This window comes from Dendrobates tinctorius, unplaced genomic scaffold, assembly GCF_039654945.1.
Source record: "Dendrobates tinctorius isolate UK_male_01 unplaced genomic scaffold, ASM3965494v1 ptg000170l, whole genome shotgun sequence".
Lineage (NCBI taxonomy): Eukaryota > Metazoa > Chordata > Amphibia > Anura > Dendrobatidae > Dendrobates > Dendrobates tinctorius.
Window position 1 is genome coordinate 2,617,552 of NW_027361837.1, and position 24,076 is coordinate 2,641,627.

Below are 24,076 nucleotides of genomic sequence, written 5' to 3' on the forward strand. Positions count from 1 at the left end.
TGATTTCAGAAAAAGAATGGAGGATTGGTAATGGTGAATTTTCACACAGAGTTCATTGCATGCAGCAAAACCGCAAACATATCTACATTGGCTGGTTTGTATTTCTTCGTAACTCTTTCATGCCATCCCCAAACATTACAAACATCTTATGTAACTGATGTATTGGTTTATTAACATTTTTGTGAAGACTCTCTGTACACATATAGAGGAGGTTCTGTTATTCTTTTCAAATTGTAAAACCCACCCATTGATAAAAAGCACCAATCTGTCACGCTGTGATGGTCTTCGGTAAGGAAGGGTGGCATCAAAATGTCCCTGGAACTGGGATCCTAACTATTCCTGTCCTGAGGGTACTCTTAAAGGTAGAGAGGCCTGAGTCTCCAACCTGACTATGCTCCTGTTAATGTCCTAAGCTGTCCTCTCCCCTACACGCTGGAGGCCTGGGACAGACACGTACGTTAGTGTATAAACACGTTAGACAAAATGGGAAAACAAAAAGCAACTTACATACAAAAGCACTCACCATGGTTAGAGAGGAATAAAGAAAGTGATAGGAATGTACAAACCAAATGGGAATAGGATAATGGAGAAAGCATACACCCAAAAACAGCAGACATTCTCCAACAGCAATTGCGTACTCCACCTTCAGCACACCAACATCAGGAAGTAAACTTTCACAGGTGGAGATGAGAAGGTCTGGCCAGGTTTTATAGAGTGAGAAAAGTAGCTGCGAGATGGAGCTCTATAGGGGGTTTTACACATAGCGATATCGCTAACAGTATCGCTAAAGCATCACCGATTTGGTGACGCAGCAGCGATATCGCTAGCGATGTCGGTATGCATGATACTTACCTCCGACCGGCTCCCCCGCTGTCCATCGCTGATCGCGCGAGATCGTGCAGCTCCATTTCTCGTCGGGCGCTTCCTGCTGGGCTTCCTGCTGGCGCCGACGAGCGACGCGTGGACGCGGACAGGAGGACGTCAGGATCGCCGCATCTGAAAGGTAAGTAACGACCGCTGTATCGCTGCTGCATCGCTGTGAGATCTGCCTGTGTGGCAGCTCACTAGCGACCATTTAGCGATGCACCAGCAATCCTGACCGGGCCGTATCGTTGTCGGGGTCGCTGGTGCATCGCTAAATGTAAAGGGGCCTTTAGTCTCTAACCAGCATGCAAACAGTCATTAAATTCTTCAGTCCAAAGGAAACAAAGTCCATTTCTTATGATGAAGTATAACAAAAAGGCAGACAGCGGGCACCACTAAATAAACCATGTGATAATTAACCAGGATGCCACCCTTGCGCCCATGACCAAGGATAGATGAAAGAAAGGAAAAAAAAGGCACAAATCATGGTGCACTCATCTGGTTATATGTCAATGTGAAAAAGATTTTATTGGTAACAAACAAGTGCACATACAAGTTTAAAAACACTAAAAACACCAAGATCAAAGCAAATGGATTACAGGGATTCATATAGCATGCATAGGCAAAAATAATGACATAATGGCCCTTTGCACAAAATGCTGCCTAGCAATAATTGCTGTCCAAGCAGGAAGAGAATATAAATTAACATGACTATAAATTTAATGTGTATGACAAAAATCAGTCAAACAATAAATTCCACAAATATACACAAAAAATTCCTGCTTATACAAATGCCAGCATGATTGACATAAATCAATAGACAAATATTAAGAATCCCTGCCTGAAATCACACCACATAGTGAGTGAAACGTGTGACGAGGTCAGCTTACGCTGAGTCGTTTTTCTTCTTTGAATGGACCCTCTGGGCCGTGGCACCCACCCACCTAGCGCGAGCTGACCTAGTGAGAGCCCACCCCCTGTACAGGGAGTGTCAGGGGCAAGACCAAGGGGGTGAGCCACCACGGCAGCTGGACCAGACGGCCGGCTCAGGGAGACACTATTGAGTGTCTGGCAACAGAACGAACAGGATATGAAACATAAAGCGAGGTCACAGGGGTTCTTCAACAAGCGTGGTTTCACACTTTAATCAGGTGCAAGGCATAAATAGAGAATCAGGTGCAGGGCACAAACAGTGAAACACGGCAAGGTGCGTGCAAGGGGACGCCAAATGTTCCAGACATAACGTGCTAGAAAACATACCAGGGTCCAGGGCAGGGTACGTGTTAGGGGTCACACCAGAGTTCCTAGGAAGGATGCGTGCTAGGACACGCTAGAGTCCAAGTCAAGGTGCGTGCTAGGAGACACACCAGGGTACAAGACAGGGTGCGTGCTAGAAGACACGCCAGGGTCCAAGGCAGGGTGCAATGGCATCGTACTGTGGACTACTGGCAACAACCGACAGGATCCAGTCATCAGGCTGCGGAAATCGGCTCCGGACATCAGGCCGCAGTCATCTGGTTCCGGACCTCTGGCCACGGTCGACAGGTTTCAGGAATCTGGCAGGCTAGCCAGGGTTCAAGGCAGGATGCGTGCTAGGAGACACACCAGGGTCAGGTTCAAGGACAGAAGCCTGCGCGTGCAGTGGGCACGCCAGGGACAGGTACAAAGATGGAGGCCTGAATGTGCGGAGGGCACACCAGGGACAGGTACAACATACAAACAAGGTGCGTTTATCCAGACACGCGAAGGTCAGAGTTCAAGGCAGAGTCCTGTGCATGCCAAGGGGCATGCCAGGGTCAGGTTCAGGGCAGAGTCCTGCGCATGCAGAGGAACACGCCAGGGTCAGAGTTCGAGACAGAGTCCTGCGCGTGCAGAGAGGCACGCCAGGGTCAGGTTCAAGGCAGAGTCCTGCGCGTGCAGAGGGCATGCCAGGGTCAGGGTTCGAGAACAGAGTTAGGGCCTGTGCGTGCAAGAGGGCATGACAGGGTAGATGGCAAGACCTGTGCATACTTTTACAGAAGCATGGAGAGGTATGCCAAGGAGCAGGCGAGGGCCTGCGTGTGCTTTAGAGAGCACGAAGAGCACAGTGCAGAAACAGTGTGAGGTGCAAGGGAGCACAGAGAGCACGGCTGGGGCACTGGCTAGCTGGATGGGCTGCAGCACAAACAGGCGGGTAAGACTCCAGCGAACCCGACTGGGGCATAGCAGGCGACACAGCTGTCACTGACCGACGAGCACGGCTGAGGAACAAGCAGGCAGGCACGGCTAGGGCAGGCACGGCTGAGGCACAAGCAGGAGGCTAGGAAGGCCAGGCGCATGCAAAGGGCACACGGAGAAACAAAGCAAGGTGAAGTGAGAAACAAGGCAAGGCTAGGCGAGAAACAAGGCAAGACAGGATACGGAACACGGAGCGGAACATAGGCAGAAACACAGAGCCAAATCGGAGCAAGAACAGAGCTAGCAGCGGAGCGTAGGCCGAAGCCCAGAGCCGGGTCAAGGAAGAACCTTGAGACTAGCGTGGAAATGTGTAAGAGAGCACGATAGGACAGAGTCTAGCAGCGGAGCTTCGGCTGAAGCCCAGAGCCGGGTCAAGGCAGAGCCTTGAGACTAGACATGGAAATGTGCAAGAGAGCACCAAAGGGCAGAGTGCGGAAAACCAGGCAGAGACAAGGAACAAGAAAAGTACTACAAGGCTCAGAATAGCAAAGACCAGACATGGCGAAACAGGCAAAGGCAGAGAACAGCGGAAGTACTACAAGGCAAAGCAAGGCAAGAACAAACATGGCACGAGAGACAACACAAGACATGGAAACGAGTCAAGAGGCAGAGTACAAGCACAGAGTGTGTGCAGAGACGCACTACAGAGCAGAGTGCAGGGGCCCAGAATACAGGGAGCGACCGAGCAGACCAAGCAGCCATGCAGGGAAGCAACACGATACTCAGGCTCTGACCATAGGGAGGGGTGGTCTGATATAGCACCATAGCACCAGTACTTCCGGGTCAGGACCAGGGAGGGACTTTGGGTTCAGATCCTCCAGGATTATAGAGAGCATTGCTAGAACAGCCTTGGTAGAACCATAGAGAAGGCCACATGATCAGGAGTTCCAGGAATACAGCGGATTGAAGAACCAGAGCAGGGCTGGAACATAGGAAAGGTCACATGATCAGGGGTTTCCAGGAATACAGCAGATTGCAGAACCAGAGCAGGGCTGGAACATAGGAAAGGTCACATGATCAGGGGTTTCCAGGAATACACCGGATTGCAGAACCAGACAGAGATGGATGGTTACCCAGCAACAGCATGCAGCCATGAGGTAAGGCGCGCGTGCACACTGCTCCAGGCAACTTGCGGCATAACAGACATGGCGGACCTGGCGGACATGAAAACATGTATATGGATAGAGTGACGTATACTCACCAGGTACTTACTCCAATGCAACAGGAACCATCGCTATTTATGGTAGCTTCGTCAGGGGAGGATGGTTTAAAGTGCCATATGCCAGATATAAATAGGTGTAAGTGCACTTACTGTTGTTACCAAAGTCGCCAACACCTGTGTTGGCAAACCGGAAACAACCTTTCTGTGCCTCGATAGGCTAAATTGTTGGGGGCAAAGCAATAATTTAGCCTATCAAGGCTAAATTGTATGTGTGTGGCTAAATTATATGTGTGCGGCCTCACTCAGTACAAGTAAAATGAGTAGAGTTGAGCGAAACGGGTCGAAAAATTTCAAAAGTCGCCGACTTTTGGCAAAGTCGGGTTTCATGAAACGAAACCCGACCCTAGGATGAGGTCGGCCACGAGGTCGGCGACTTACGCGCCAAAGTCGCGTTTCAAAAGTTTGTTTTGCGCTCTTTTTCAGCCAATCAGGATCCACGGACACTGTGGGCAACATGATGACATAGGCAGGGGTCACCACCATCTTTCAGAAGGGCATGCAAGTGATTGGCTTGCTTTGGTGGGCGTCACAGGGGTTATAAAAGGGAGTGCACGCCGACCGCCATCTTACTTCTGCCGATCTTAGCATAGGGAGAGGTTGCTGATTCTGTAGGGAGAGCATTAGGCAGGGAAGAAGAAAAAAAAACTGCTTCTGCTGCTAGCGATTTTGCCTGTACAACACACCAGTCACTGTTTGTGCAGTGCAAGGGGAGGCTATATTGTGGTGGATTGTGGTTGGTTGTTAGGCTGCCTTCGAAGGCTTCCTGACAGCTGCATTTCTGTTTCCCCACTGCTCTGCAAACTGCTTTTTTAAAAGCAATCCCAATTTTTTTTTTTGTCCTGCTGAGGTACTGAGCGTTCATTTTTTCACACCATACAGCGGTGTACGCTCCTCACACAGTACCGTGTAACGGCTGTTATCACAGCCACAGTGAAGCTATCTGTGTGTCACTGTGGAAGGATAAGTGGAGGACTTGTTCCGTTCTTACAGACCTACACTCTAGGGAGATTCCTATTCTGCCCAATTCTACATACATCTTGTAGTTTGTGATACACTAGCCAATTTCTGCCTGTGACATAGCGCTCTGATATTCAGTGGGCCTCACACAATCCAAAAGTGTCCAGTGTCCACAAGTGTCTGCAGAAATTCAAAATCTCCCTTATCCTGTAGTCACTTTTTTCACACCTGTGCCATCGAGCCTGTGACATAGCGCTCTGATATTCAGTGGGCCTCACACAATCCAAAAGTGTCCAGTGTCCACAAGTGTCTGCAGAAATTCAAAATCTCCCTTATCTTGTAGTCACTTTTTTCACACCTGTGCAATCGAGCCTGTGACATAGCGCTCTGATATTCAGTGGGCCTCACACAATCCAAAAGTGTCCAGTGTCCACAAGTGTCTGCAGAAATTCAAAATCTCCCTTATCCTGTAGTCACTTTTTTCACACCTGTGCAATCGAGCCTGTGACATAGCGCTCTGATATTCAGTGGGCCTCACACAATCCAAAAGTGTCCAGTGTCCACAAGTGTCTGCAGAAATTCAAAATCTCCCTTATCCTGTAGTCACTTTTTTCACACCTGTGCCATCGAGCCTGTGACATAGCGCTCTGATATTCAGTGGGCCTCACACAATCCAAAAGTGTCCAGTGTCCACAAGTGTCTGCAGAAATTCAAAATCTCCCTTATCCTGTAGTCACTTTTTTCACACCTGTGCCATCGAGCCTGTGACATAGCGCTCTGATATTCAGTGGGCCTCACACAATCCAAAAGTGTCCAGTGTCCACAAGTGTCTGCAGAAATTCAAAATCTCCCTTATCCTGTAGTCACTTTTTTCACACCTGTGCCATCGAGCCTGTGACATAGCGCTCTGATATTCAGTGGGCCTCACACAATCCAAAAGTGTCCAAAAGTGTCTGCAGAAATTCAAAATCTCCCTTATCCTGTAGTCACTTTTTTCACACCTGTGCCATCGAGCCTGTGACATAGCGCTCTGATATTCAGTGGGCCTCACACAATCCAAAAGTGTCCAGTGTCCACAAGTGTCTGCAGAAATTCAAAATCTCCCTTATCCTGTAGTCACTTTTTTCACACCTGTGCCATCGAGCCTGTGACATAGCGCTCTGATATTCAGTGGGCCTCACACACTCCAAAAGTGTCCAGTGTCCACAAGTGTCTGCAGAAATTCAAAATCTCCCTTATCCTGTAGTCACTCTTTTCACACCTGTGCCATCGAGCCTGTGACTTAGCGCTCTGATATTCAGTGGGCCTCACACAATCCAAGTGTCCAGTGTCCACAAGTGTCTGCAGAAATTCAAAATCTCCCTTATCCTGTAGTCACTTTTTTCACACCTGTTGCATCGACCCTGTGACATAGCGCTCTGATATTCAGTGGGCCTCACACAATCCAAGTGTCCAGTGTCCACAAGTGTCTGCAGAAATTCAAAATCTCCCTTATCCTGTAGTCACTCTTTTCACACCTGTGCCATCGAGCCTGTGACTTAGCGCTCTGATATTCAGTGGGCCTCACACAATCCAAGTGTCCAGTGTCCACAAGTGTCTGCAGAAATTCAAAATCTCCCTTATCCTGTAGTCACTTTTTTCACACCTGTTGCATCGAGCCTGTGACATAGCGCTCTGATATTCAGTGGGCCTCACACAATCCAAGTGTCCAGTGTCCACAAGGGTCTGCAGAAATTCAAAATCTTCCTTATCCTGTAGTCACTTTTTTCACACCTGTGCCATCGAGCCTGTGACATAGCGCTCTGATATTCAGTGGGCCTCACACAATCCAAAAGTGTCCAGTGTCCACAAGTGTCTGCAGAAATTCAAAATCTCCCTTATCCTGTAGTCACTTTTTTCACACCTGTGCCATCGAGCCTGTGACATAGCGCTCTGATATTCAGTGGGCCTCACACAATCCAAGTGTCCAGTGTCCACAAGTGTCTGCAGAAATTCAAAATCTCCCTTATCCTGTAGTCACTTTTTTCACACCTGTGCCATCGAGCCTGTGACATAGTGCTCTGATATTCAGTGGGCCTCACACAATCCAAAAGTGTCCAGTGTCCACTAGTGTGTGCAGAAAATCTAAATCTCCCCTGTCCTATAGACACCTTGTACCTTGTTTTACATTACTATATAGTTTGTTGGATTTTGTCTACATTTCTACCAAAAATGAGGAAGGCTGGTGGAAGAGGCCGTGGAATTGGGCGGGGGTTGGCAGCTGGTAATGATGGTGTTGGTGGTGGATCTGATGGTAGTGGCAAAAGCAAAATAGGACCGAATGCAGGAGGTGTTGAGCCTGCGTCATCGTCTGGCTCCATAAGGCTTCGAAGGCTTAGTTTTCTAGGAGTTGGCAAACCGCTTTTAAAGCCAGAGCATCAGGAAAAAGTTTTGTCTTACATTGCTGACTCAGCCTCCAGCTCTATCGCCTCCTCTTCTGAAGTTGTAAAAAGTAAAAGCACTGAGTCGTCATTGGAGGCTCATGTTCATGAACCACACCTTTCCTTGTGTCCTTCACCCCAACCAAGATTGAAGGATGACGCAGGCCATACTACTGATTACTCCATGGAGCTGTTTTCACATACCATGCCTGGACTATCAAGTGAAATGGTGAATTACCCAGGCCAAGATGAATCTGACATGGAGTGCACTGATGCACAGCCGCTGATAGATGATTCTGCTGGTACATTCACTCAGAGCACTACATTGTCCTCGCAGTGTACAGAGCCAGATGCTGACCCTGATGAGACTCAGGTGCCCCTTCCCGCACACTATACCACCATACACGGTGACACAGAGGAAGGTGCACATGACATTGAAGAGGAGGTGATGGATGACCCAGTTGTTGACCCAGATTGGCATCCATTGGGGGAAGAGGGTGCTGCTTCCAATAGCTCAGATGAGGAGCATCCACAGCAGACATCGACATCGCAACAGCTGTTATCTGGCAGGCCCGGAGCTCTCCAAAGACAGGTTCCAAAAATCAAAAGAGTTGCTGGACAGCTTGTCCAGAGGGTCAAAACATCACAGCGTGCTAGGCCGCAAAATGTCTGCCAAAGTAGGAAGAGTGCAGTGTGGCACTTTTTTGTACAAAATCCTCATGATCAGGCCAAGGTTATCTGTAAGAAGTGCGCAAAGACCTTTAGCCGAGGGAAAAATCTGAAAAATTTGAATACCAGTTGCATGCTTAGACATTTAACCACCATGCACTTGCAAGCGTGGACACAACACCAAACCTCAAGTGCCACATGTGCAACTGATCACAAAGAAGGTAGTCAGCAACGCTACATTGTTTCCCCACTGTAAGCCCACCGGTTAGCACAGCAGCAAATGTTGAGGTGTCGTTGCAAGGCCACAGCAGTCAGGGAATCCCACTGTTATATCAATGAAATACTGAATCTAGGCCATCAGAAAGAACACCAACTCCATCACCATCATCAACCCTCTCTCAGTCCGCCCTGTCCACCGCTACTTCCACCATATGCAGCTCTCAAGTCCAGCTCACCCTCCCAGACACTATGAGTAGGTCAAGAAAGTACTCAGTCTCTCATCCGCGTACACTGGGTTTGAACGCCCACATTGCCAAACTAATCTCGTTTGAGATGATGCCCTATCGGTTGGTGGAAAGCGCAGCTTTCCGCGAACTCATGGCCTATGCAGTACCACGCTATGACCTACCCAGTCGCCACTTCTTCTCTCGCAAAGCCATCCCAGCCCTCCACCATCATGTAAAAGACCGCATTGTCCATGCACTCAAGCAGTCAGTGAATGGAAAGGTGCACCTCACAACAGATGCATGGTCCAGTCGGCATGGCCAGGGCCGTTACGTGTCCATCACTGCGCACTGGGTTAATGTGGTGGATGCAGGGTCCACAGGGGACAGCGGTGGTGGGACAGTGCTGCCTAGCCCACGGTATAGGAAACAGTTGGCTGTAGGCGTTCGACCCTCCTCCTCCTCCAGAAGCGAAAGCTCGTCCACAGAGCGCAGTCGTACGAGCACTCCATCTGCAGCTGCCACTGTTGCACACGAGGTGTCCCCCTATCGAGCAGCTAGTGGAAAGCGTCAGCAGGCTGTGTTGCAGATGATGTGTTTGGGCGACAGACACACCGCCGAGGTGCTGGCCGAGTACTTGAAGCGACAAACTGAGTCATGGCTGGGCAGTGTACATCTTGAGGCAGGCAAGGTAGTTAGTGATAACGACCGTAATTTTGTGGCAGCCATAGCCCTTTCAAAACTCAGCCACATACATACCTTGCTTGGCTCACACCTTGAACCTGGTGGTGCAGTGCTTCCTCAAAAATTATCCGGAGTTAACAGCCCTGCTCCAGAAGGTGCGAAGACTGTGCGCGCACATCCGCCGGTCGCCTGTACACTCCGTTCGTATGCAGAAGCTGCAGCGATTGCTCCACCTTCCCAACCACCGCCTCATTATCGACATTGCAACAAGGTGGAACTCCACCCTGCACATGGTGGAGCGGCTGTGCGAGCAGAGGCAGGCCATAATGCATTTGTGGGAGGATACACGGCCAGGCACTTTGAGAGCAGACATGGAGTTGACAGGTGTGCAGTGGTCGAAGCTGAAAGACCTCTGTAAAGTCCTTCAGTGTTTTGAGGAATGCACACGGCTGGTAAGCGCAGACGACGCCGTCCTAAGCATGAGCATCCCACTTATGCGTCTGCTCATGCAAACTTTGACGCACCTTAAGGAGCAGGCATCTGCAGCCAATGTTGACGAGGAGGAAGAGGTGGAGGGAATCCTTGATGACATTCAGCCATTGTCTGCTCAGGGACCTCTCCTGGACGAGTTGGAGGAAGAAGAGGAGGAGGAGGATGATGATGGGGATGATTACTTAGGGGAGGAGGATGCATCTCGTGGGGCAAGTGAAAATGTTGGCGTGGCAAGGTCTGGTACAGGGTTTGTGCGTGACTGGAGGGATGTGGATTTGCCAGAAAGTGCTCCTCCAACCAGCACTCGCAGTGCATCATTGACACCGGGAACATTGGCCCACATGTCAGATTATGCCTTGCGGATCCTAAAAAGGGACCCCCGCATTGCCAAAATGATGAACGATGACGACTACTGGTTGGCCAGCATCCTGGATCCACGCTATAAAGGCAAATTACAAAACATCATGCCACAGGAGAACCTTGACCTAATATTGGCTAATAAACAAGCAACTCTGGTAAATCGGTTGCTTGAGGCATTCCCAGCACACAGCAGCGGTGATGGTTCTCACATGAGCCGTACGGGCCGGGGGCAGCTTGGCAGAGGTGTTCATGGTGCACACAGCAGAAGTGGCGTTGGAGACAGGGGTTTCATGACAATGTTGTGGACTGATTTTTCAAGTACCGCTCACACAACTGGTAATACAGCATCGATGGAAAGTGACAGGAGACAGCAGTTGTCAACTATGGTTACAAACTACTTTTCTTCCCATATCGATGTTCTCCCACACAGGTAATTCCCCTTTGACTATTGGGACGCTAAACTGGACACCTGGCCTGAATTGGCACAATATGCCTTACAGGAGCTCGCTTGCCCAGCTGCAAGTGTGCTATCGGAAAGAGTCTTCAGTGCAGCTGGATCAATCCTGACAGAAAAAAGGACCCGTCTGTCAACCCAAAATGTGGATGATCTAACCTTCACTAAAATGAACCATGCATGGGTTTCCAAGGATTTTGTCCCACCTTCCCCTGATGACACATAGGGTGACAGAAAAATGGCTTGCTTTGGTCCACCTCTTCCTGGGACTTGACGTATTTCGTCTTTTGCATCAGCTGAATGTCCAACATCAACATATGCCACTTTCTAAAACTCCCTATCTGTGCTGCCCCCCCCCCATGGCCGGGGTCACCACCTAGCGCACGACACCGTGCGAGTGCCGTTGCCCTCATAGTGCAATCAAGTGTCTCTGATGGTGGTGGTGCACACCCGCCGTCAGACACACCGCTGTACTATGAGGGGCCCAGTGCCAGTACCGATGCCCACGAGTGGGCCCCCCTTGCTTGGGCAGGGCCCCAGCATTTGCAATCTTTACCTCTCCCTGCTCCTCCGCTGTGTAGTCTGGGCCGTCAAATCCATACTGTGCCTGACACCGTCTGAGCCTGCCTCCTGATGTATAGACATATATTTTGAATGTGTACGCTATCCATACATGTTATCCGTGGATACGGTACCCTTTCTCACCTTTGTGCAATCACGTGCAAGCCATACTGGGCCTAACACCGTCTGAGCCTGCCTCCTGATGTATAGACATATCTTTTGAATGTGTACGCTATCCATACATGTTATCCGTGGATACGGTACCCTTTCTCACCTTTGTGCAATCACGTGCAAGCCATACTGGGCCTAACACCGTCTGAGCCTGCCTCCTGATGTATAGACATATCTTTTGAATGTGTACGCTATCCATACATGTTATCCGTGGATACGGTACCCTTTCTCACCTTTGTGCAATCACGTGCAAGCCATACTGGGCCTAACACCGTCTGAGCCTGCCTCCTGATGTATAGACATATCTTTTGAATGTGTACGCTATCCATACATGTTATCCGGGGATACGGTACCCTTTCTCACCTTTGTGCAATAACATGCAAGCCATACTGGGCCTAACACCATCTGAGCCTGCCTCCTGATGTATAGACATATATTTTGAATGTGTACGCTATCCATACATGTTATCCGGGGATACGGTACCCTTTCTCACCTTTGTGCAATCACGTGTAATCCATACTAGGCGTGAGAACGGCTGGCGAGCTGTTAAGCAAGCTACAGCACCTGTGGTTTGCACACGTAAGTTTTTCATTTTTTCAGGAATGACGGTTAGGCCTAATTCCGGAACTGCGGTTGACCTGCACTTACTGGGAAATCATCGTTCGCGGGTAATAATTGTAATCAGTGATCCCCATCACTAACGTTGTTCAGTGGGTTATCTGCACCTGTAAGCGACAAACGCTGGCCTTTTCAGTGTAGCGCACATGCAGCCACGGACATGTAAGGGCATGACACACCAGTTATTGGCCAATCTCATGTGCCAGAGCCTCACGTGTCCCTCTAGTAAGCCGGACTCGGACCGCGGGGCATGGCGGAGTCTCGTTCGTTAACGGAATTAAGCTTGCAATGTGTGCATCTTTTCTGTAGCTGGCATGGTTGAGGTTTCCCAGGTGGAGTCGAATTTAACCGTAGGCTCCACTCCTGGTGGTGCCCTTCTGGACATTCCTTTAAGGTTCAGCTTTGCAACCATATTGACCACGTAAAGCAAACACTTTGCCTTCATGAACGCTGTTTGGAGGGTCATGACTCGTGGGAATAACGCCGCCCAATCGGTTAACCTGCTAGAGAGATCCTTCGTTGCTCCCAAGCATGACATCACACTCCCTAGGAGGAAGGTAATGCCACTGTGGCGACCGTACTCCTGGGGGCGACACAAGGGCACTGATGCCCAGCCACTGCTCGATGAATCTGCTGGTACATTGACCCAGACCACTACATTCCCCTCGCACGCTACACGGCCTGAATCTGACCCTGATGAAACTCAGGTTACCCTTCCCATATACAGTTCCATCTTACACGGTGACAAAGAGGAAGCTGCAGATGAAAGTGCAGGTTCGGCCCACCCGCCATCAGACACACCACCGTACTATCAGGGGCCCTGTGCCAGTGCCGTCGCCAACGAGTGGGCCCCCCCTGCTTGCTCAGTATCACAGCACTTGCAAGGTTGAAATACTGTGCAGTGAGATGGAAGATGGGGACGAGGAGGAGTCCAGACTAGTGCAGGGATTCCCTAGCGAGGAGACTTATTTGATTGTTTTCAATGTTGGGACAGCAATTTTTGGGGAGCACTATACTCTGGAGAATGATAGATGGGGCCCACCATACACTGGAACATTCCAAAGGTGGACATCAGACACTGGAGCAGCATTTACAGGGCTCATTATACACTAGAGCATTAGAAATGGGGCCCATTATGTTTGGAGCATTATTTGGGCCCATAAGACAGTGGAGCTTCATCCATGGGGACCAACATATACTGTAGCATTATGTGGAGCTCATCATATACTGTTTCAAACATTATATGGGACCAATGATTCTGTATGGAGAAATAGATGGGCCTCGTCATGAGATGTAAAAAGTGAAGTATTTTTCATTGTACTATACCGCTATTTCTCTGCCGTATCGGAGCATGATGAGTTGTGGTATGTGTTAAAGGGGCGCTCTTTCGCCCAGGGCACATGAAAACCTGGAGCCAGCCCTACCCCCCACAACTTTAGCCAAATAACCCCCATTTTTCAGTGCGTAACTTGTATTATGAAGTTAATTAAGGTTGACAAGCTTAAGTAAGAAGAATTGATGCTTTTGGCATTCAAATGAGCACTGTAGGTGTGTTTCCTGTCCTCCTCTCACTGCCGACTTTTATTCCCCATTGACTTACATTGGGTTTCGTGTTTCGGGACGACCCCGACTTTTCCCTATAATCGGCCGATCTTGCTCGACCCGACTTTTGGAAAAGTCGGGTTTCACGAAACGAAACTCGACCCTAAAAAAACAAAAGTCGCTCAACTCTAAAAATGAGTGAAAATTTGCACGTCTAGTTGGAATGTGGCCGGAAGTATGTATATTGCATACTTGCGGTCACATGACCGCTCTTTCTCACACCGACACCGTAAAATCCTGTCCTAGAATTTGAATATGCAAGTAGCATTTTCACAAAAGAGGAAGACTGGAATTCCAGGCCTTCTATTGGAAGTAGTAATCTTAAAATTCAATATTGACCCTTTAAAGGGCCTTGCCATATGACTTAGGAAAAGCAGCCAAACCAGAAATTTCATTTGAAGGCATGTGTTTCTGGGTGCTTTTCCGTTAGGCTCCCTTTTGGAAGCCTTTCACCCAACCAAACCAGTTCTCCATCATTGCACTGATGAGGGGCAATCACCCTGAAACACTTGTCTACAAATGGAATTTCTGGATTGTCTTCTTATACTAAGTCACTTGGCTAAGCACTTTAAAGTATCTACAGGGCGGGCCATTTATAAGGTTAGACCTGGGTGGGCCATTTATTTGGATACACTTAATTTAAATGGGAATGGTTGGTGATATCAACTTCCTGTTTGTGGCACATTAGTATATGGGAGGGGGAAAACTTTTCAAGATGGGTGGTGGTGGTGACCATGGCAGCCATTTTGAAGTCAGCCTACCCAGTTGGCCCACCCTGTATATTGACTTTTAGGATTGATACTTACAATAGGTGGCACTAGAGTTCCTCTGCTCTTGCTCTCTGAAGAGGTTACTTGCATATTGATTACCTTGTGATAATGACATCTCTCAGGTTGTCTGTTAAATTAGGCAGGAAGTGATAAGGCAGCTGTTGAAGTTGATGTGTTGGAAACAGTAAAAATGGGCAAGTATAAAAATTAAAGCAGCTTTGACATGGCATGACTTGTCAGAGCGTGATAACTGGATTAGAGCATCCTCCAAACAGTAGATCTTGTTTTAGTATTACCAGTATGCAGTGGCTAGCTGAAAGCTCAGTGTTGTCTACTCAATTCCCACAGAATGGCTATTGAAGCTGACATTTCTGAAAAAGTTAAAGGCTATGAGGGGAAAGTGAACACAGGGTACTTCAGCTTATAAAACTGAGCAACTCCAGGCCAGTCAGAGTGCCAATACTGTTCCTTGTCCACCGTTGAAAGGACCGTCATTGGTCATTGGGACTTCAGAACTGGACCACAGAGAAATAGAAGAAGGTGAACTGTTTTGTATTATGTTATATAGAAGGCCAGAGGTGTCAGCATTACTTACCTTGGAAAACGATGGCAAGCTGATGCATGCAATTGGATATTTTGCTGGGAAATCTTGGTTCTAATTGTTTAAATAATACATATTACTCTTTCTCTTGGATAAAGTATCATGACTAGTGTTGAGCATTCCGATACCGCAAGTATCGGGTATCGGTCGATATTCACAGTATCGGAATTCCGATACTGAGTTCGGATACTTTTAGCATATCGAATACCGGAATCGGAAGTTCACAAAAATGCTATGAGCCAGTTTGATTTGATTCAGCCAATGACAATACTTAGAAGTGTAGGCACATCCTGTTAGGCATGTAGGCATGTTAAGTAATGGCATGGCTGTGATTGGCTGCTGAAATGATGTCATGATGCACTATAAAAGCCGCCGCCGCCATTTCTGGTTCACTCTGCTGTGAATTCAGTTAGGGACAGGCTGCTGTTCAAGACTGTGAGGGACAGTTAGAGATAGCGATTTTCACAATCATAGTGTGCTTTACCCAGGCTACATAATCCACCACTGTAGCTTTTTTTTTGCCTTGCAGCAGTGTTCACAGCTGTCTGCAAGGTCTGTGTGAGTGCAGCTCACGCTGAGTAGTGTGTCCTGCAGCCACATCTGGTTGTAGGCCGCTCAGCGTGTGTCACTGCCTCATACATATTTTTCTTTTTTTGCTGCTCATTTTTCATTCTCCTATTAGTGTGCATCCATCCGTATCCATATACGTTGGATGCAAACACTATAGGAGTAGACAGCGGAGACTCGCTGCAGCCTTTCAGTGCTAATGCCCAGTTTGCTGCACTGTTCACGGCTGTCTGAGAGGTCTCTGTGTGTGAGTGCAGCTCATGCTGAGTAGGGTGTCCTGCAGCTACGTCTGGTTGTAGGCCGCTCAGCGTGCGCCACTGCCTCACACGTATTATGCTTTTATTGCAGCTCATTTTTCATTCTCTTATTAGTGTGCATCCATCCGTATCCATCTACATTGGTTGGTTGCAAACACTATATAGGAGTAGAGAGAGGAGCCTTTTTTCTGGCTTGTGTCCTTCAGCCGCAGCCAGATTAGTATTACCCTATTTTTTGGAGCCTCATCTTCTGCATTGTAGGTTACCTTCCTGCATTGTAATAGCTCCAAAAAGTTTGTGATACTATCACTTTCAAATCATTGGTCACATCCTTTTAGTTTTTTTGAAAAAAAAAACAAAATAAAGTTCACCAAACACTCCATTTGACAGTTGTGTAGGCCACATTAGCTCATATTAAAGTGTAGTCCACACACACACTTCATAAAATTAGTGTTTCTTATACCTGTTACCAGCTGTTCAGGAATAAGTACACTAAGCCCCCCCTTTGTACTTTTCTGCCTATCTTTATCAGTCTACCAAGATGAAGAAGGCAGGGAGTAAGGCACGTGGGCGTGGAGTTTCAGCAGAGAGAGGACGTGGGGATTCTGCAGGGAGAGGACGTGGGGATTCTGCAGGGAGAGGACATGGGGATTCTGTGCCTGCTGTGGGCACCAGTGAGTCAGCATCCCTCAGTTTTAGCAGGCAACAGTCCTTTATGCGTAGCTTTGTAGGACCTCGCCGTACCCCACTGCTGCGGGAGGAACAAATTGAAGCCGTTGTCGGATGGATGGCAGCTAACGCATCAACTTCAATGACTTCCATGTCCTCTCAGGGCCAGAGCACTGAAGAGCAACCATCTGTCTCTTCACCACCTGCCAAAGTGCCCAGGCAGTCAGAGAGCCCTGGACAGGAGCATCACAGTCTCTACTTCTGTTCTCTGAATCTGTTGGCTTGGAAAGAGGGGGCCAGCCAAGCAGCATTCAAGAATGTTAAGAAGAGGGAGTATGCAGTGATGCGCAACTTCTTTGCCCCTCTGAATCTGAAGAGGCGGGTGGGCCAGTGCCTATGGTCAGCACACCTCAGTATGCATCAGATGATGACGAGACTCAGGTGCCACTTTCTGGTGCGTACGGTGCTGGCGAGACTACCCAGGAGAAGCAGGTGTTTGAAGAGGGGAGTGTAGATGATGAGGTACTTGACCCATCATGGCGTGAGGAACAGGAAGGTGGTGGGAGCAGCTCTGAGGAAGAATCATAGAATCATAGAATTGTAGAGTTGGAAGGGACCTCCTGGGCCATCTGGTCCAACCCCCTGCTCAAAGCAGGATTCGCTAAATCATCCCAGTCAGATGTCTGTCCAGCCTCTGTTTGAAGACTTCCATTGAAGGAGATCTCACCACTTCTCGTGGCAGCTTGTTCCACTCATTGATCACTCTAACTGTCAAAAAGTTTTTTCTAATATCTAATCTGTGTCTCCTCCCATTCAGTTTCATCCCATTGCTTCTAGTCTTTCCTTGTGCAAATGAGAATAAAGTTGATCCTTCTACAATGTGACAGCCTTTTAGATATTTGTAGACAGCTATTAAGTCTCCTCTCAGTCTTCTCTTTTGCAAACTAAACAATCCCAAATCCTGCAACCTTTCCTCATAAGACAGGGTTTGCAGACCGGTCACAATTCTGGTTGCCCTTTTCTGAACTTGCTCCAGTTTGTTGATGTCTTTTTTAAAATGTGGTGCCCAAAACTGGACACAATATTCCAGATGAGGTCTGACCAAAGAGGAGTAGAGGGAAATAATGACTTCACGTGATCTAGACTGTATGCTTCTGTTAATACATCCTAGAATTGCATTTGCCTTTTTTGCTGCTGCATCACACTGTTGACTCATATTCAGTCTGTGATCTATTAGTATACCCAAGTCTTTTTCACATGTGCTGTTGCTTAGGCCTATTCCTCCCATTCTGTATATGCTCTTTTCATTTTTATTGCCCAGATGTAGTACTTTGCATTTTTCCCTGTTAAAAACCATTCTGTTAGTTGCTGCCCACTTCTCCAGTTTATTTATATCTTTTTGAATCCTCTCTCTCTTCTCTAGTATTAGCTATCCCTCCTAGCTTTGTGACATCAGCAAATTTAATCAGTTTACCCTCAATTCCTTCATCTAAATCGTTGATAAAGATAATTTGTTTAATAATTTGTTCAAAGATCTTTCCTGGTATAGAAGTCAGACTCACCGGCCTATAGTTGCCTGGGTCCACCTTCTTCCCCTTTTTGAAGATAGGAACAACATTTGCTCTTCTCCAGTCTTCTGGGACTTCTCCTGTTCTCCAAGAATTTTCAAAGATTATGGAGAGGGGTTCAAAAATTTCTTCTGCTATCTCCTTCAGTACTCTGGGGTGTAATTCATCTGGACCTGGAGACTTGAATTCATTTAGGTTAGTTAAGTGTTTCCTCACAATCTTTCTGTTTATAGATATCCTGGATTCTTCTATTCCCTTAATAGGACAGTGAAGAACAGTTGATGTTACATTTCCTTTCTGAGAGAAAACAGATGCAAAATAGGAATTTAAAAGTTTGGCCTTCTCAACATCCTGTCTTACCATTTCATCATTTTCATCCTGTAAAAATCCTATAGCATCTTTGACTTTTCTTTTACTTTTGACATATCCCCAAAATCCTTTATTATTGCTTTTGACATCTCTTGCAAGCCTCAATTCATTGTCAGCTTTAGCTAATCTGATTTGTGCCCTGCAGGTTCTGCAGACAGCATTATATTCTTCCTTAGATATGCCTCCCTCTTTCCATTTTATAAACATTTTTTTCTTCCTTTTTAACATGTGCTTAAGTTCTGTGTTTATCCATCCTGGCTTCCTTAAATGCTTCCTATTCTTCCCTCTTTTCGGAATTGTTAACAATTGTGCTTTGAGAATTTCATTTTTCAAGATTTCCCATCCTTCCTGGACATTTTTGTCTTTAAGGATATCCAGCCATTGGATCCCTCCAATTCTCTTTCTGAATCCCTTAAAATCTGCCTTTCTGAAATCTAACCTTGACGTCTGAGTCTTCACAGGTCTTCCTCCTCTAGTTATCCAAAATTCTAAAATAGCATGGTCGCTACCTCCTAGGGTCCCAGCCACTTTTACCTCCTCAACCATTTCCTCCCTGTTTATAAGGATTAGATCCAAGGTAGCAGTTCCCCTTGTTTTCTCCCCTACCTTTTGGAAGATAAAGTTGTCAGCAAGAGAGGATAAGAATTTCCTTGACCTGTTAGTTTTGCCTGAGAGAGATTCCCAACAAATGTCTGGATAGTTGAAATCTCCCATGACCACTATGTCATATTTTTTGGAGAACTTGGCCATTTGATGCATAAAGAGTTCATCCATATCTTCAGTTTGCACAGGTGGCCTGTAGTAAATGCCTACAATGGTGTCCTTTCCATTGTTCTGTCCTTGTATTCTTACCCAAACAGTTTCCACAGAACTCCCAGTCTCTGAAGCTTCAATCTCTGTGCAGATATACGCGTTTCTAACATACAATGCGACACCTCCTCCTCGTTTATCAAGTCTGTTTCTTGCAAATAAGTTGTATCTTTCTAGCCTTGTATTCCAATCATGTGTATTGTCCCACCAAGTTTCAGTGATTCCAATGACATCATATTTCTTTTCCTGTGTTAGTAGTTCCAATTCTCCTTGTTTGTTGCCCATGCTTTGTGCATTAGTATAGAAACATTTTAGTTTGTGATTGGTTTCTCTTTCTCCAATATTTTTATTAATTAGATTCTTTTGTCTTTGTTCTTCCTTTCCACTTCTAATAGCAGTGTTCTCAATAGCATTTGTCAGGTGTATGGCTTTTTCTGGTCTTTTGCTTCCCTGCCCATGTTGTTCTAGTTTAAAGCTCTCCTTACAAGTGTAGCAAGGCGACTTCCAAATACATGTTTTCCAGTCTTCGTAAGGTGCACCCCATCTCTAGCAAGTAGTCCATCGTAAAGGTAATTCACTCCGTGATCCAGAAATCCAAATCGTTGATGATGGCACCATCGACGTAGCCAGTTGTTCACCTGCAGAATCTTATTCCACCTCCTTATTCCATGGCCATCCACTGGGAGGATGGAAGAGAAGACCACCTGCGCTCCCAGTTCTTTCACTTTCTTGCCTAAGTCTTCAAAGTCTCTGCAGATGGTTTCCAGGTCGTTTCTTGCGGTGTCATTTGTTCCCACATGTAGTAGCAGGAATGGGTAGTCATCTTTAGGTCTGAAGAGTCCTGATATCCTGTCAGACACATCTTTAAGAGATTCCCCGAATGGCCAAAACAGGAGGGAGAGGGAGGGGGCAGACTTGGTTGCCTGTAGCCTCCACTTCGGCACCCGTTAGGAGCATTCCTCTTCCAAAAGCCAAAACGGGCGCTCCCAAGACTTGCAGTGCGTGGTCCTTTCTTGACACAGTTGCAGATGACATTTGCATTGTCAAATGAAAGCTGTGTCATCAGAAAGTCAAAAGAGGGAAAAATGTCAGCAACCTCAATACCACAAATATGTGGAAACATGTTCAGACCAAGCAGGAGCTGGAGTTACACAGACACACTGAAGACGAAGGCCAATGTACAGCACCACCTACCACCTCTTCAGCTCGTGTTGGGGCCTCTTCCTCCAGCTCACACACAGTTGGTTCGGCTTCCTCACAGGATCACCAAGGAAGAACCTCTGGCACTGTTCTCGGGAGACACAGTGACATTCCAACCACAGCACCACGTTCCCAGTCATCCTCACACTCCCAGATCACTCTACAGGCATCGGTAGCACAGGCATGGGATAAAAGGCGGCCATACTCGGCAAACCATCCCCGAGCACAGGCTCTGAATGCTGGCATTGCCAAACTACTGGCCCTTGAAATGCTCTCATTCAGGCTGGTGGAGACTGACACCTTCCGGAACTTCATGGCATTGGCAGTCCCACAATACACCGTGACCAGCCACTTTTATTTCAGCAGGCAAGCCGTCCCTGCCCTGCAAAAGCATGTGGAGGGAAGAATAAAACATGCGCTACTAAGCGCCGTCAGTAGCAAGGTCCACCTGACCACCGATGCGTGGACCAGTAACCATGGACAGGGACGATACCTTTCCCTCACTGCCCATTGGGTCAATGTTGTGGAGCCGGGTACAGATCTGGAGAGTGGCGCTGTATGTGTTCTGCCAACTCCACGGATTGCATGAATCCAGTCTGTACGCATTGACTCCTCCTCCTACTCGTTCCTCAGAAACAGCGCTGCAGGAGCCTGTTACGACCGATATGAGCACAGCCGTGGCCAAACGTCAACAGGCTGTACTGAAATTAATTTCTTTGGGGAATTGAAGCCACACAGCGCAGGAGCTCTGGAATGCCATCAAGCAGGAGAGCGACGTGTGGTTTCTGCCAGCGAATCTCCAGCCAGGCTTGGTAGTGTGTGACAATGGCCGAAATCTGGTGGCAGCTTTGGGCCTAGGAAACCTCACTCACATCCCATGTCTGGCACATGTGCTGAAATTGGTCGTGCAGAGCTTTCTGAGGGACTATCCGGATCTTGATGCACTGCTGCACAAGGTCTGCATAGAGTACGCTCACTTGCGGCGTTCCAGCATGGCAAGATCGCGCCTTGCTGCTCTGCAGCGCCGATTACGCCTTCCGGAACATCGCATCATATGTGACCTACCCACCAGGTGGAATTCAATGTTACATATGTTGGAGCGGTTGTGTGAGCAGCAGGCAGCAGTAATGGAGTACCAGCTGCATCAGGCGCAAACAAGTCGCACTGTGCGTCGGTCACACTTCAGCACCAGTGAGTGGGCCTCTATGAAGGACATCAGCCTCGTTTTGCGTGCCTTCGATGATTCCACGCGAATGGCAAGTGCAGATGATGCACTAGTCAGCATGACTGTCCCCCTTATCTGCCTGCCTCAAAAAACACTGCAAGCACAAAGGGAGGAGGTTTTGGAAGAGGTGGAGGATGAGGAGTCACAAATGCCATCTGCTTCTGGACAGTCTGCGCTACGTGGTTCCTCACAAAGGCCTAGGCAGGGGACACTTTGCGAGGAGGATGAGGAGGAGTCAATGGAGGAGGAAGACATCTCTCCAGAGGAGGGAGGTACACAATGCTCTAGTCAGTATGTACAGCGAGGGTGGGGTGATGCAGAGCAGGCAGAGATGACGCCTCAAGCAGGGGACAGCGTTTCTTTGGCAGTTGGGAGTCTGCAGCACATGGTTGATTTCATGCTGCAGTGCCTGAGAAACAACCGCCGCATCGCCCACATTCTCAACACGGCTGATTATTGGGTGTACACCCTACTAGATCCTTGCTACCGGGACAACTTACAAAGCCTCATACCACCGTTGAACCGGGAGCATAAAATGCGGGAGTACCAAGACACACTGGTGCAGTCCATCATGTTCTCCATTCCACCCGACAACAGTGCTTCTAGTGCTTTACAAAGCAGCTCTGTGCGTCGAGGCAGTGGAGGAAGCTCTGCACAAAGAGGGAGCAGAGGCAGCACCTCAGCACAAGGCAAGACCAGTATGGCCCAAATGTGGCAAAGTTTTGTGTGCCCGCCACAAATGTCTACACCATCACAGACGGCTGCAATTAGGCCTCAGCCTGCTCCATGACTGTTCCTGGGCTTCAACACAGCCAGTTGTTGCTTGGAAGTGTCGTCTGCATGGAGAGAAACACATGCTCCCGTGTTAGTGGGGTTCAGTAATGCCAGCTGCTCCCCTGCTGTGTGGACGGCAATATCTCCTGCTGCCCCCACATACAAACTACATCACCTATAAAACTTGCTGCAATTAGGCTTCAGCCTGCTCCATGACTGTTCCTGGGCTTCAACACAGCTAGTTGTTGCTTGGAAGTGCCGTCTGCACAGAGAGAAACACATGCTCTAGTGTTAGAGGGGTTCAGTAATGCCAGTTGCTCCCCTGCTGTGTGGACGGCAATATCTCCTGCTGCCTCCACATTCACACTACTACTGATTTTAAACGTGCTCCAACTAGGCCTCTGGCTCCACCCTGTCTCTAGTATTTCCCCTGGCTTCGAACCCCACCAGTTGCTGCTCAGAAGTGGCGTCTGCACAATCAACACTTGTTCCTGTGTTACTGGGGCTCAGTCACGTCAGTTGATCCCCTGATGTGTGTCCGGCAATGTCTCCTGCTCTGTCCACATTCCCACTACTAGTAATGGGAATGTGGACAGAGCAGAAGACATTACCGGACACACATCAGGGGAACAGCAGACATTACTGAACCCCAGTAACAAAGGAACAAGTGTTGATTGCGCAGACGCCACTTCTGAGCAGCAACTGGCGGGGCTGGAGGCCAGGGGAAATACTAGAGACAGGATGGAGCCAGAGGCCTAGTTGGAGCACGTTTAAAATCAGTAGTAGTCTACAACAGATATTAAACTTGATGAAATTAGGCCTCAGCCTACACCCTGATTGACCCTGGGCTCCAACATCACCAGTTGCTGCTCAGAATTGTCTTTAGCATGGGTACTCCCTCCTGCCCATCCTGGTTCCAGCACGCCTGCTATTTCCGGGGAGTGTCAACGTCACTTTGCCACCAATACATTGTCCGGTCGTGCTGCGGTCGGGTTAGCCGAGTCTATGGTGCCTGCAGTTTAGGTGCTTCCTGTCATGATCCAGTGTTGGATCTGGCGGTATTAAAAGAACAAAGTGAACTTTTTTTACTTTGGTTAAGTTCAAAGGTGTTTTGACTGTCCCCGGTGGTGGTTGTGGTATTGCACTTTGGGTTTTTGTGCACTTAATTAGGTATCAGGTGTGACACCCTATAAAGGTGTGCTAGAGGTGTGCAATCACTGCATGTGATATTGTGAGTTTGTGTTCACTCTGTTTTTGGAGAGCCTGGATGAAGGATGGAGCTGGTGAGGAGTCCTGCGCAGCTTAGCCAGGGGGGATGTGTTTCAGCTATGGTGTCTGGACGAAGGGCTGGCATGGCGTGGTGGAGTCGCAGTGATGGTGTCAGCGGGAAGTGTCTGCATGGGCTGGTGGAGTGGCGACTATGGAGAGTGGCACTCACCATGTGGGACTTGGCCACTGAGCTGGACTCAAGCATGCTTGACTTCATGGCAGAAGCTGAACACTTCCTTGGGACTCTGGTACTAAGCAGCTGC

The 24,076-nt window shown here is 48.1% G+C and overlaps 1 protein-coding gene across 2 annotated transcripts in view; it reads left to right on the forward strand.

The window, feature by feature from the left end:
* LOC141053741 (dipeptidase 2-like) overlaps window positions 1-24,076 on the forward strand; it is a 682,167-nt gene that overhangs the window by 574,738 nt on the left and 83,353 nt on the right. For both annotated transcript variants that reach the window (XM_073550795.1, XM_073550796.1), the window contains one exon: window positions 10-94. In XM_073550795.1, coding sequence (XP_073406896.1) covers window positions 10-94 — 85 coding nt within the window. The remainder of the gene's footprint in view (window positions 1-9; window positions 95-24,076) is intronic.